This window comes from Ips typographus, linkage group LG14 (genome assembly GCF_016097725.1).
Source record: "Ips typographus isolate SLU linkage group LG14, UJ_Ityp_2.0, whole genome shotgun sequence".
Taxonomy (NCBI): domain Eukaryota; kingdom Metazoa; phylum Arthropoda; class Insecta; order Coleoptera; family Curculionidae; genus Ips; species Ips typographus.
Genome location: NC_138435.1, coordinates 2,876,299 through 2,892,021, shown reverse-complemented (window position 1 = coordinate 2,892,021; position 15,723 = coordinate 2,876,299). Strand labels below are relative to the sequence as shown.

Here is a 15,723-nt window from a genome sequence, read left to right as displayed (position 1 = left end):
TTTGAGTTTAGCGACCGGACAAAAACCGTTTGATAGCCCTTGAAGTCCTCTAACCAACCATACTAAACACTTTAGGAATCAAAGTCAGATTTAACCAGGAGTCGCACAAAACCTGTCCCACCTAGGTACTTCCCCAAACTGTGTGAGGCTTAAACTTTGCAAGGCCATAACTCGGTTATTTTTTTGAGTTTAGCGACCGGACAAAAACCGTTTGATAGCCCTTGAAGTCCTCTATCCAACCATACTAAACACTTTAGGGATCAAAGTCAGATTTAACCAGGACTCGCACTAAACCTGTCCCACCTAGGTGCTTCCCCAAACTGTGTGAGGCTTAAACTTTGCAAGGCCATAACTCGGTTATTTTTTTGAGTTTAGCGACCGGACAAAAACCGTTTGATAGCCCTTAAGGTCCTCTATCCAACCATACTAAACACTTTAGGGCTCAAAGTCAGATTTAACCAGGAGTCGCACTAAACCTGTCCCACCTAGGTACTTCCTCAAACTGTGTGAGGCTTAAACTTTGCAAGGCCATAACTTGGTTATTTTTTTGAGTTTAGCGACCGGACAAAAACCGTTTGATAGCCCTTGAGGTCCTCTATCCAACCATACTAAACACTTTAGGGATCAAAGTCAGATTTAACCAGGACTCGCACTAAACCTGTCCCACCTAGGTACTTCCCCAAACTGTGTGAGGCTTAAACTTTGCAAGGCCATAACTTGGTTATTTTTTTGAGTTTGGTGACCGGACAAAAACCGTTTGATAGCCCTTGAAGTCCTCTATCCAACCATACTAAACACTTTAGGGGTCAAAGTCAGATTTAACCAGGAGTCGCACTAGACCTGTCCCACCTAGGTACTTCCCCAAACTGTGTAAGGCTTAAACTTTGCAAGGCCATAACTCGGTTATTTTTTTGAGTTTGGCGACCGGACAAAAACCGTTTGATAGCCCTTGAAGTCCTCTAACCAACCATACTTAAGACACTGTCACTAACGAAACGTTTCCTTTTGCAGACAAAGAAAAACAACCCGAACCACATCAAGCGACCGATGAACGCGTTCATGGTCTGGTCGCAGATCGAGCGCAGGAAAATCTGCGAAGTATCCCCGGACATGCACAACGCGGAAATATCCAAGAATCTGGGCAAGCGATGGAAGTTGCTCAACGACGAGGAACGCCAACCGTTCATAGAGGAAGCGGAACGCCTCAGACAGCTACACCAGCGAGAGTATCCGGATTACAAGTACCGTCCGAGAAAGAAAACCGCCAAACCCGCCCAGAAAGTGACGAAAAAAAACGCGAAAACCCAAGAAACGCAACGACACAAACAACAACGACAAGATTTACAATCGCAGAACCCAAATACCGGATCGGGTAAAGGACAAACTGGTGCTGGGACCGGATTTGAGGTATTTGGAGCAGCAAACCGTCCAGCAATTGCCACCCATCAGTTCTTTGGCCAAAGTACCATCGAGTCCATCCTGCGACACCCCAGATTCCCCAGAAAGCGCCACAATTTACGACGATTCTTGGGTGAACATGAATCTGGTGAAGGAAGAGCCAGAGGATCGACTCACCTGTCCCCAGATTGCCGGTACTCTGGACGATTTGGACAATTTGGAGTTGATGCCCATGGATGATATTGATTTGGCCAGATTTGCCGAGTTGGACACCAGTTTTGATACGCAATCGAGTAGTTCCGGGTCACATTTAGACTTTCCTTGTCCCACGGACTTGTTTGTGGAGAGTAATTGGGCGGAGGCGATGTTGTTGTGAGAACCTAATATAATATTCATAACCCTAATTTTTTACCTTACTAACCCCTACGAGTTAAGAATGTAACATTAACCTCCCCCCCCCCCAAATGTGTTTTGATCTCATTTTTTGTGTTTAAAAGGCACCAATGTTTTTTTTTTTAAACCAGTTGTAGTTTAGAGGACACAATTACCAGGCTGTGATTTGATTCGGTAGTTTTTTTGACCAAAAAATCTCTTTTGGTTAATTTTTTTTTAAGGGAAAGGTGCTGCTTCAACTCGTTTACTTTTTCTGGTGCTTTGAACGATATTTGCTGTCCTCTCAGTTGGGTGAAAACTCCCTGAAACACTAGAGTAGTTTGTGAGTGAGTGGAAATTTCAGAATTGTAGCTCTTTAGGAACCTCAGAAATTCTGATTAATAGTTTGAACATCACACTAAATTTTGACCTTTTCGCAAAATGTCAAATGATCACCGAATAACTTGATTTTTGGTGGGAATATTCACTAGTCCCTAAAGGTTATTCAGGCCAAATTTCAGAAATTTAACTATTCAGGAACCCGAGATATTCGCACTAATAGTTTAGGTGACCACAACCCCATTGATTTTACATCCACACTAAATTCTGACCTCTTCGCAAAATGGCAGTTCATCCCCGAATAACTTGATTTTTGGTGAGAATATTCACTAGTCCCCCAAAGGTTATTCAAGCCAAATTTTAGAAATTTAACTATTCAGGAACTCGAGATATTCGCATGAATAATTTAGGTGACCACAACCCAATTGATTTTACAGCTACACTAAACTTTGACCTCTTCGCAAAATGTCAGATGATCACCGAATAACTTGATTTTTGGTGGGAATATTCACTAGTCCCTAAAGGTTATTCAAGCCAAAATTTCAGAAATTTAACTATTCAGCAACCCGAGATATTCGCAAGAATAGTTTGGGTGACCACAACCCAATTGATTTTACATCCACACTAAATTTTGACCTCTTCGCAAAATGGCAGTTCATCCCCGAATAACTTGATTTTTGGTGGGAATATTCACTAGTCCCCAAAGGTTATTCAAGCCAAATTTCAGAAATTTAACTATTCAGGAACCCGAGATATTCGCAAGAATAGTTTAGCTGACACAACCAAGTTGATTTTACATCCACACTAAATTTTGACCTATTCGCAAAATGTCAGATGATCACCGAAAGACTTGATTTTTGGTGGGAATATTCACTAGTCCTTAAAGGTTATTCAAGCCAAATTTCAGAAATTTAACTATTCAGGAACCCGAGATATTCGCATGAATAGTTTATGTGACCACAACCTCATTGATTTTACATCCACACTAAATTTTGACCTCTTCGCAAAATGTCAAATGATCACCGAATAACTTGATTTTTGGTGAGAATATTCACTATTCCCTAAAGGTTATTCAACCCAAAATTCAGAGATTTAACTTTTCAGGAACCCGAGATATTCGCAAGAATAGTTTAGGTGACCACAACCCAATTGATTTTACATCCACACTAAATTTTGACCTCTTCGCAAAATGTCAGATGATCACCGAAAGACTTGATTTTTGGTGGGAATATTCACTAGTCCTTAAAGGTTATTCAAGCCAAATTTCAGAAGTTTAACTAATCAGGAACCCGAGATATTCGCATGAATAGTTTAGGTGACCACAACCCAATTGATTTTTCATCCACACTAAATTTTGACCTCTTCGCAAAATGGCAGTTAATCCCCGAATAACTAGATTTTTGGTGGGAATATTCACTAGTCCCTAAAGGTTATTCAAGCCAAATTTCAGAAATTTAACTTTTCAGGAACCTAAGATATTCGCATGAATAGTTTAGTTGACCACAACCCAATTGATTTTACATCCACACTAAATTTTGACCTCTTCGCAAAATGGCAGTTCATCCCCGAAATACTTGATTTTTGGTGGGAATATTCACCAGTCCCTAAAGGTTATTCAACCCAAATTTCAGAATTTTAGCTATTTAGGAACCCGAGATATTCGCATGAATAGTTTAGGTGACCACAACCCCATTGATTTTACAGCTACACTAAACTTTGATCTCTTCGCAAAATGGCAGTTCATCCCCGAATAACTTGATTTTTGGTGAGAATATTCACTAGTCCTGAAAGGTTATTCAAGCCAAATTTCAGAAATTTAACTATTCAGGAACCCGAGATATTCGCATGAATAGCTTACGTGACCACAACCTCATTGATTTTACAGCTACACTAAACTTTGACCTCGTCGCAAAATGTCAGATGATCACCGAATAACTTGATTTTTGGTAAGAATATTTACTAGTCCCTAAAGGTTATTCAAGCCAAATTTCAGAAATTTAACTATTCAGGAACCCGAGATAGTCGCATGAATAATTTAGGTGACCACAACCCCATTGATTTTACATCCACACTAAATTTTCACCTCGTCGCAAAATGTCAGATGATCACCGAATAACTTCATTTTTGGTGGGAATATTCACTAGTCCCCAAAGGTTATTCAAGCCAAATTTCAGAAATTTAACTATTCAGCAACCCGAGATATTCGCAAGAATAGTTAGGTGGCACAACCAAGTTGATTTTACATCCACACTAAATTTTGACCTCTTCGCAAAATGTCAAATGATCACCGAATAACTTGATTTTTGGTAAGAATATTTACTAGTCCCTAAAGGTTATTCAAGCCAAATTTCAGAAATTTAACTATTCAGGAACCCGAGATATTCGCATGAATAGTTTAGGTGACACAACCAAGTTGATTTTACATCCACACTAAATTTTGACCTCTTCGCAAAATGGCAGTTCATCCCCGAATAACTTCATTTTTGGTGGGAATATTCACTAGTCCCTAAAGGTTATTCAAGCCAAATTTCAGAAATTTCACTATTCTGGAACACACCGAAAAAATTCCGCGAATAGTTCAACTTACCTGACTGGCACAACCTAAACTTGTACACCCTGTAGAATAGGCAGTTTGCAACTTGGAGCTTCAATTTTTTTTCCTAAAACACCACTCACCCAGGAGGTTATTCACGTAAAATTTCAGAAATTTCACTATTCTGGAACACATCGAAAAAATTCCGTGAATAGTTCAACTTACCTGACTGGCACAACCTAAACTTGTACACCCTGTAGAACCGGGAGTTTTCAACCAATCACCACCAAATTTTCACCCTGTACGCACAAACTATTCTAGAACGTTCCACGAAATTTGGGGAATTTTCGCAGCAACGTGGCAACAGCGCCACACTTTTTAGTTGCCACATTTACTCCCACTACGATAACCGACTAAATATCCGCAAAAACGGTCAGAGGACAGCAAAAATTTGCAAAAAAACTGTACTTAACCTTAAATAATGTAAAAAATATGCAGAGTGTGAAAAAAAGCGGGAAAACAGGATCTGATTGTGCTGGTTACAAACCGGAACAAACTCTAGAGTTTCGTATACTTTGTTCCGTTAGATGGCGCTGGAGTTACCGTTTTTTTTGGATTTTTTTTTTGGAAAAAAGGGTGTTTAAAACGTGCACACCCTGTATGACTGACTTTTTCTAATTTAAGAGGGATCTGCGCATCCGAGTTGGCAGTTTTCTGTTTGTAAATAGGAAAACCAGTAAATTGCTCATATTTTGTAAAAAAAAACGTTTCGTTTTGCAATAATTTCCGCATTTTTGACAAAATGGCGAACGAATTTTCCGAATTGGCAATATTTTCGCGAATTACTCCCTCTATATTGAAAAAAATGCATTTTTTTGTACATCCTTTGTATTATAATCAATTATTATGGAAAAAATGAACTATATTTGAAAGTTATTATAAATAGTGTGTAAATTTTGTATCGTAGTTGCTGTTAAATATATTATTACCTTTATGGCTAATAAAATGATTTTTCAATTTAACTCAAAAAAAAAATTAATTTTTTTCACCCAAAAACTACCTTTTTACCCCCAAGTGGAACAAGGTAAGTAAAACGCACCAAAAAAGGTAAGTTTCATGGTTATTTTGATTTTTTATTTATCGAATATATTCAGGGGACTTTTTAGGTTATTCAGGAATTTTTTCACAATTTTTTGTGATCAAAAACGCGAGATATTCCATGAATAGTGCTCTAGTGAACATCATTTTTCATCACACAGTCACACCAAATTTTAACAATTTTTCACAATTTTATTTTTCTGGTTAGAAACTTCATATTTACAGGTAATATTCAGCTACTATTTAAGGTTATTCAGGAATTTTTTCAGCCATTTTTGACGTCCGGAAGATGAGATATTCCACGAATAGTGCTCTAGTGTGCATAACTTTTCATCACACAGTCACACCAAACTTTGACAATTTTTCACAATTTTAATTTTCCAGGTAGAAACTTCATATTTACAGGTAATATTCAGCTACTATTTAAGGTTATTCAGGAATTTTTTCAGCCATTTTTGACATCCGGAAGGTGAGATATTCCACGAATAGTGCTTTAGTGTGCATAACTTTTCATTACACAGTCACATCAAACTTTGACAATTTTTCACAATTTTAGTTTTCTGGTTAGAAACTTCATATTTACTGGTAATATTCAGCTACTATTTAGGGTTATTCAGGAATTTTTTCAGCCATTTTTGACGTCCGGAAGGTGAGATATTCCACGAATAGTGCTTTAGTGTGCATAACTTTTCATTACACAGTCACATCAAACTTTGACAATTTTTCACAATTTTAGTTTTCTAGCTAGAAACTTTATATTTACTGGTAATATTCAGCTACCATACAAGAATATTCAGGAATTTTTTCAGCCATTTTTGACGTCCGGAAGGTGAGATATTCCACGAATAGTGCTTTAGTGTGCATAACTTTTCATTACACACTCACACCAAACTTTGACGAATTTTCACAATTTTAGTTTTCCAGGTAGAAACTTTATATTTACTGGTAATATTCAGCTACTATTTAAGGTTATTCAGGAATTTTTTCAACCATTTTTGACGTCCGGAAGGTGAGATATTCCATGAATAGTGCTCTAGTGTGCATAACTTTTCATCACACAGTCACACCAAACTTTGACGAATTTTCACAATTTTAATTTTCCAGGTAGAAACTTTATATTTACTGGTAATATTCAGCTACTATTTAAGGTTATTCAGGAATTTTTTCAGCCATTTTTGACATCCGGAAGGTGAGATATTCCACGAATAGTGCTCTAGTGTGCATCATTTTTCATCACACAGTCACACCAAACTTTAACAATTTTTCACAATTTTATTTTTCTGGTTATAAACTTCATATTTACAGGTAATATTCACCTACTATTTAAGGTTATTCAGGAATTTTTTCAGCCATTTTTGACATCCGGAAGGTGAGATATTCCATGAATAGTGCTTTAGTGTGCATAACTTTTCATTACACAGTCACATCAAACTTTGACAATTTTTCACAATTTTAGTTTTCTGGTTAGAAACTTCATATTTACTGGTAATATTCAGCTACTATTTAAGGTTATTCAGGAATTTTTTCAGCCATTTTTGACGTCCGGAAGGTGAGATATTCCACGAATAGTGCTCTAGTGTGCATAACTTTTCATTACACAGTCACACCAAACTTTGACGAATTTTCACAATTTTAATTTTCCAGGTAGAAACTTTATATTTACTGGTAATATTCAGCTACTATTTAAGGTTATTCAGGAATTTTTTCAGCCATTTTTGACGTCCGGAAGGTGAGATATTCCACGAATAGTGCTTTAGTGTGCATAACTTTTCATTACACAGTCACATCAAACTTTGACAATTTTTCACAATTTTAGTTTTCTGGTTAGAAACTTCATATTTACTGGTAATATTCAGCTACTATTTAAGGTTATTCAGGAATTTTTTCAGCCATTTTTGACGTCCGGAAGGTGAGATATTCCACGAATAGTGCTCTAGTGTGCATAACTTTTCATTACACAGTCACACCAAACTTTGACGAATTTTCACAATTTTAATTTTCCAGCTAGAAACTTTATATTTACAGGTAATATTCAGTGGACCAATAAGATTATTCACTAAAATTTTCAGATATTTAGCTATTCGGGAACACACCGAAAAAATTCCGTGAATAGTTCAAGTTACCTGACTGGCACAACCTAAACTTGGACACCCTGTAGAACAGGCAGTTTGCAACTTAGAGCCTCAATTTTTTTACCTAAAACACCACTAACCCAGGAGATTATTCAAGTAAAATTTCAGAAATTTCACTATTCTGGAACAGGAGAAATTCCAAGAATAGTCCAACGATGTCAAACGCAGTTTTAGGCACAAACACCCTTAACTGGGACACCCTGTAAAACTGACATTTTCAGACTTAGAGAAATAATTTTTTTTTCACAAAACATTGCACACCCTGTAGACTATTCGTGGAAAATTCCAGAATAATTTTTTTTTTTTTTTGGAGCAAAAATTTTTTGAAAATTTTAGTGACAGTTTGCCTTTAGTAGACAGTAAGTCACCCTTCCCCCCACTACAGCCCTAGTTGATCCCCAAACAAAACCAAATTTTTACCAGAGATTAGTGGACAGTAGAGCTACAAAACAGCGTTTAAATCACTCAGATCGGATAATCAGTTTAGGAGTAATAATTTTTTGAAAACCGTTGGGTTAGTAAGGTAAGTTTACCTACTCTAGACAGTGTCACCCTTCAGTCCACTACAGCCCTAGTTGTTCCCTAAACAAAACCAAATTTTTACCAGAGATTCCAGGATAGTAGAGCTACAAAACAGCGTTTAAAACACTCAGATCAGTTAAGCCGTTTTGTAGTAATAATTTCTTGAAAACCGTTGTTTTAGTAAGGTTAGTTTACCTACTCTAGACAGTGAGTCACCCTTCAGCCCACTACAGCCCTAGTTGTCCCCCAAACAAAACCAAATTTTTACCAGAGATTACTGGATAGTAGAGCTATAAAACAGCGTTTAAATCACTCAGATCGGTTAAGCCGTTTAAGAGTAAGAATTTCTTGAAAACCGTTGGGTTAGTAAAGTTGGTTTACCTACACTAGACAGTAAGTCACCCTTCAGCCCACTACAGCCCTAGTTGTCCCCCAAACAAAACCAAATTTTTACCAGAGATTACTGGATAGTAGAGCTATAAAACAGCGTTTAAATCACTCAGATCGGTTAAGCCGTTTAAGAGTAAGAATTTCTTGAAAACCGTTGGGTTAGTAAAGTTGGTTTACCTACACTAGACAGTAAGTCACCCTTCAGCCCACTACAGCCCTAGTTGTCCCCCAAACAAAACCAAATTTTTACCAGAGATTAGTGGACAGTAGAGCTACAAAACAGCGTTTAAATCACTCAGATCGGATAATCAGTTTAGGAGGAATAATTTTTTGAAAACCGTTGGGTTAGTAAGGTTGGTTTACCTACTCTAGACAGTAAGTCACCCTTCAGCCCACTACAGCCCTGGTTGTCCCCCAAACAAAACCAAATTTTTACCAGAGATTACTGGATAGTAGAGCTACAAAACAGCGTTTAAATCACTCAGATCGGTTAAGCCGTTTTGTAGTAATAATTTCTTGAAAACCGTCGGGTTAGTAAGGTTGGTTTACCTACACTAGACAGTAAGTCACCCTTCAGCCCACTACAGCCCTAGTTGTCCCCCAAACAAAACCAAATTTTTACCAGAGATTCCAGGATAGTAGAGCTACAAAACAGCGTTTAAATCACTCAGATCGGTTAAGCCGTTTAAGAGTAAGAATTTCTTGAAAACCGTTGGGTTAGTAAGGTTGGTTTACCTACACTAGACAGTAAGTCACCCTTCAGCCCACTACAGCCCTAGTTGTCCCCCAAACAAAACCAAATTTTTACCAGACATTCCTGGATAGTAGAGCTACAAAATAGCGCTTAAATCACTCAGATCGGTTAAGCAGTTTTGTAGTAATAATTTCTTGAAAACCGTTGGGTTAGTAAGGTTAGTTTACCTACACTAGACAGTAAGTCACCCTTCAGCCCACTACAGCCCTAGTTGTCCCCCAAACAAAACCAAATTTTTACCAGAGATTCCAGGATAGTAGAGCTACAAAACAGCGTTTAAATCACTCAGATCGGTAAAGCCGTTTTGTAGTAATAATTTCTTGAAAACCGTCGGGTTAGTAAGGTTGGTTTACCTACACTAGACAGTAAGTCACCCTTCAGCCCACTACAGCCCTAGTTGTCCCCCAAACAAAACCAAATTTTTACCAGAGATTCCTGGATAGTAGAGCTACAAAACAGCGTTTAAATCACTCAGATCGGTTAAGCCGTTTAAGAGTAAGAATTTCTTGAAAACCGTTGGGTTAGTAAGGTTGGTTTACCTACTCTAGACAGTAAGTCACCCTTCAGCCCACTACAGCTCTAGTTGTCCCCCAAACAAAACAAAATTTTTACCAGACATTCCTGGATAGTAGAGCTACCAAACAGCGTTTAAATCACTCAGATCGGTTAATCAGTTTTGGAGTAAGAATTTTTTGAAATCTTGCATGGCACCTAGAGCTTCCAGCTCTTCTATGGTTGAGACGTGTTCTTGACCTCCTGGTTTGTCCAAATCGCCCCGTCGTGCGACCGCTCGGCCACGGTCCATTAAAACCATTAAAATGACGACCAAGAGAACCGAAAAACACAAACAAATATCCAGCCATTACGTTTCTTCGTGAAAAAAAAGTGCCTTTTGCTACATTTCCGAGCAATCATAATTTGTCAAGCTAACGACGCCACTATAACAGTCGGACCGAGTCGTTTTCTCGAAAGTTTCTACAAAACGTGGAAACAAACGAATGTAAGTAAAACGACGACGTATTTCTTGTATTTGCCAGTTTTTTGCTTCGAAAGGCTTTCCGAGGCTTCAAAGAGGAAAAAAAATAAACAATATAAAAGTATTTTTTTTTTTTTCTTTTTTTTATTGTTTACAGTTGTACTAGAGTGACAGCTGTCAAATTTGGCACGAGTATACTGTTACGTCAGGTGACCAACTGTCAAAAATTTCAGTTAAATCGGTTGCCTAGTTCCAGAAATATGACTCATCAAAGTAGCTGCTTGGCAAAAGTTCTGAATCACTGTCAGTGCAACGCAACCTTTGAAAGGTCACCAAAAAGTCACTTTTTGGGTTAGAGCCTTGATTTTTTGACTCGATTGCAGTTTTTGACTGCATCTCTTTCCCTGACAGAAACAGGAGTCGAACGGACTCAAGTCCGGTCATTTTGAAGGCCTCCGAAGCTTTACGCGAGCCTATTAATCAAATTATCGCCCCAACAAGAGGAAGTACCACTTGATGGTCGTTCGCAGGCTTGTGATGGTTCAATGTCGTATTTACCATTGCAAAAGCGACCTCGGTTCACTGACTGCATATTAATGAACCGAAAACCACGTAAAACTGACGATCACCTTCGATTTGATGTGTTGGGAGAGAGGATCGAAACTTGGAACGACCATGGAAGTGGTTTCCGTGGCTGGGAAAAAAAAGTTTCTCAATTTTTTGTTGGTTTTAGTGGTGGTTCCCGTAGAGACACCTTCTGGGAAGACCTGGAAAAAATTTGGTTGAAATTGGTTGAGAAGGAGGGTTGTTAGGGACTGAATGGTGGGTTGGTGTCTGGGGAACCAAACCAACCTCACTGCCACAACAGATTTTAGGAAATTCTTACTTCAGAACTAGATAACCGATCTGAGTAATTCCAACGCTGGTTGATAGCTAAACTATCAGGGAATTACATAAAAAAGTTTCACTTCACTAGGTGAACAACTAGGGATGTGGTGGGCTGAATGGTGGGTTGGTGTCTGCTGAACCAAACCAACCTCACTGCCACAACAGATTTTAGGAAATTATTACTCCAGAACTGGATAACCGATCTGAGTGATTCCAACGCTGGTTTTTTTGCTAAACTATCAGGGAATTACATAAAAAATTTTCACTTCACTAGGTGAATAACTAGGGATGTGGTTGGCTGAATGGTGGGTTGGTGTCTGCTGAACCAAACCAACCTCACTGCCACAACAGATTTTAGGAAATTATTACTCCAGAACTGGATAACCGATCTGAGTGATTCCAACGCTGGTTTTTTTGCTAAACTATCAGGGAATTACATAAAAAATTTTCACTTCACTAGGTGAATAACTAGGGATGTGGTGGGCTGAATGGTGGGTTGGTGTCTGCTGAACCAAACCAACCTCACTGCCACAACAGATTTTAGGAAATTATTACTTCAGAACTAGATAACCGATCTGAGTGATTCCAACGCTGGTTGATAGCTAAACTATCAGGGAATTACATAAGAAAGTTTCACTTCACTAGGTGAACAACTAGGGATGTGGTGGGCTAAATGGTGGGTTGGTGTCTGGGGAACCAAACCAACCTCACTGCCACAACAGATTTTAGGAAATTCTTACTTCAGAACTAGATAACCGATCTGAGTAATTCCAACGCTGGTTTGTAGCTAAACTATCAGGGAATTACAGGAAAAAAAATCATTCTGATTGGCTGCCTAGTTCCGGAGTAAAAATGTTTTGAAAAGCGTTGTTGCAGTGAACTTGGTTTGGTTCACCAGACACCAACCACCCAATCAGCCCACTGTTGCCAAAACTCTTGGCCTATTTAAGTGAAATTTTTTTCTGAAACTACTGGATGGTAGGGCTACCAAATGGCGTTGAAACCACCGTGATATCCTAATCGGTTCAAGAGTGAAAATTCCTCAAAAACTGTCGTGGCAGTTAAGTTGGTTTGCTGTGGCAAACACCAACCAACCAATCAGCCCACTGTTGCCAAACCACTCAACCGATTTGACTGAAATTTTTTCTGGAAAGTACCACAAGGTAGCGCCACCAAAGTACCAGAAAACCTCCAACCTAAACCGAGTGGTTCCCAAACAAAATCCCTTGTAAGGCAAGGTTGTAGTACCACCATGACGTGTTTGAGATAAAAGCGCAAATTGCGCTGATTCACTCGTATTATTGCCAATAAATTAGAGGTTATCGTAACGAATGTTGATGATAAATTGCGGTTTAAAACGCAATTTTGTTGTGCAATTGGGGAAAATTCCAGTTTTTCCACTTTGGACTGGAAAAAACGTCACTTTTGGCTCAAAAAACGTCATTTTTGGCTCGTTTTTCGTGGTTTTTTTGCCCAAATTTGGACGGTTCGAGTGTTTTCGATTTGCGAAACGCGCAAATTCGCTTGTTATCGCAAATATTTGCGTCGTACAGTCTGTGGAACCGTTGCGATAACGCCAAACTTCCTAATCGTCAAGATGTTTGCGTCGTAATTGAATATCGATCGATTTCTGCTAACAATTGACTGATTACGGGTCAATAACGTGTGGTTTCTGCTATTTTTGAAATTTCATTGAAATTGGTGAGAAAACAGGGTCGTACCAGCCCAAAAACCCCAGTGAGAACTTTAGTAAACACTGTCACTGCAAAGTTCAAATTTAAAAATTCATAACTCCCGAAAAACATGGAGTACGGACCTGCTTTTTTTTCTGTAAGATCCCTAGTGCTTTGGGAGTGTTTGGTAAAAATTTCATTGAAATTGGTAAGAAAACAGGGTCGTACCAGCCCAAAAACCCCAGTGAGAACTTTAGTAAACACTGTCACTGCAAAGTTCAACTTTAAAAATTCATAACTCGCAAAAAACATGTAGTACGGACCTGCTTTTTTTTCTGTAAGATCCCTAGTGCTTTGGAAGTGTTCGGTAAGAATTTCATTGAAATTGGTGAGAAAACAGGGTCGTACCAGCCCAAAAACCCCAGTGAGAACTTTAGTAAACACTGTCACTGTAAAGTTCAACTTTAAAAATTCATAACTCCCGAAAAACATGGAGTACGGACCTGCTTTTTTTTCTGTAAGATCCCTAGTGCTTTGGGAGTGTTCGGTAAAAATTTCATTGAAATTGGTAAGAAAACAGGGTCGTACCAGCCCAAAAACCCCAGTGAGAACTTTAGTAAACACTGTCACTGCAAAGTTTAACTTTAAAAATTCATAACTCCCGAAAAACATGGAGTACGGACCTGCTTTTTTGACTGCTAGATCCCTAGTGCTTTTGGAGTGTTCGGTAAAAATTTCATTGAAATTGGTGAGAAAACAGGGTCGTACCAGCCCAAAAACCCCAGTGAGAACTTTAGTAAACACTGTCACTGTAAAGTTTAACTTTAAAAATTCATAACTCCCGAAAAACATGTAGTACGGACCTGATTTTTTACTGTACGATCCTTAGTGCTTTGGGAGTGTTTGGTAAAAATTTCATTGAAATTGGTGAGAAAACAGGGTCGTACCAGCCCAAAAACCCCAGTGAGAACTTTAGTAAACACTGTCACTGCAAAGTTCAAATTTAAAAATTCATAACTCCCGAAAAATATGGAGTACGGACCTGCTTTTTTGACTGCTAGACCCCTAGTGCTTTGGAAGTGTTCGGTAAGAATTTCATTGAAATTGGTGAGAAAACAGGGTCGTACCAGCCCAAAAACCCCAGTGAGAACTTTAGTAAACACTGTCACTGTAAAGTTTAACTTTAAAAATTCATAACTCCCGAAAAACATGTAGTACGGACCTGATTTTTTTACTGTACGATCCTTAGTGCTTTGGGAGTGTTTGGTAAAAATTTCATTGAAATTGGTGAGAAAACAGGGTCGTACCAGCCCAAAAACCCCAGTGAGAACTTTAGTAAACACTGTCACTGTAAAGTTTAACTTTAAAAATTCATAACTCCCGAAAAACATGGAGTACGGACCTGCTTTTTTGACTGTACGATCCTTAGTGCTTTGGAAGTGTTCGGTAAGAATTTCATTGAAATTGGTAAGAAAACAGGGTCGTACCAGCCTAAAAACCCCAGTGAGAACTTTAGTAAACACTGTCACTGCAAACTTCAACTTTAAAAATTCATAACTCGCGAAAAACATGGAGTACGGACCTGATTTTTTGACTGCTAGATCCCTAGTGCTTTGGGAGTGTTCGGTAAAAATTTCATTGAAATTGGTGAGAAAACAGGGTTGTAATAGCCCAAAAACCCCAGTGAGAACTTTAGTAAACACTGTCACTGCAAAGTTCAACTTTAAAAATTCATAACTCCCGAAAAACATGGAGTACGGACCTGCTTTTTTGACTGCTAGATCCCTAGTGCTTTGGGAGTGTTCGGTAAAAATTTCATTGAAATTGGTGAGAAAACAGGGTCGTACCAGCCCAAAAACCCCAGTGAGAACTTTAGTAAACACTGTCACTGCAAAGTTTAACTTTAAAAATTCATAACTCCCGAAAAACATGGAGTACGGACCTGCTTTTTTGACTGCTAGATCCCTAGTGCTTTGGGAGTGTTCGGTAAAAATTTCATTGAAATTGGTGAGAAAACAGGGTTGTAATAGCCCAAAAACCCCAGTGAGAACTTTAGTAAACACTGTCACTGCAAAGTTCAACTTTAAAAATTCATAACTCCCGAAAAACATGGAGTACGGACCTGCTTTTTTGACTGTACGATCCTTAGTGCTTTGGAAGTGTTCGGTAAGAATTTCATTGAAATTGGTAAGAAAACAGGGTCGTACCAGCCTAAAAACCCCAGTGAGAACTTTAGTAAACACTGTCACTGCAAAGATTAACTTTAAAAATTCATAACTCCCGAAAAACATGGAGTACGGACCTGCTTTTTTGACTGTACGATCCTTAGTGCTTTGGAAGTGTTCGGTAAGAATTTCATTGAAATTGGTAAGAAAACAGGGTCGTACCAGCCTAAAAACCCCAGTGAGAACTTTAGTAAACACTGTCACTGCAAACTTCAACTTTAAAAATTCATAACTCGCGAAAAACATGGAGTACGGACCTGATTTTTTTTTCTGTAAGATCCTTAGTGCTTTGTGTGTGTTTGGTAAGAATTTCATTGAAATTGGTAAGAAAACAGGGTCGTACCAGCCCAAAAACCCCAGTGAGAACTTTCGGTGAGCAGTGAGCACTGCAAAGTTTAACTTTAAAAATTCATAACTCCCGAA

General features: G+C 38.5%; 1 protein-coding gene across 1 annotated transcript in view; it reads left to right on the top strand.

Moving 5' to 3' along the window:
* LOC145737432 (uncharacterized) overlaps positions 1 to 5,677 on the top strand; it is a 35,587-nt gene extending 29,910 nt beyond the window's left edge. Inside the window, 2 exon segments of the mRNA XM_081992115.1 lie at positions 1,012 to 1,301; positions 1,303 to 5,677. Coding sequence (XP_081848241.1) covers positions 1,012 to 1,301; positions 1,303 to 1,774 — 762 coding nt within the window. The 3' untranslated portion in view covers positions 1,775 to 5,677.
* Positions 5,678 to 15,723: the final 10,046 nt, after the last annotated feature.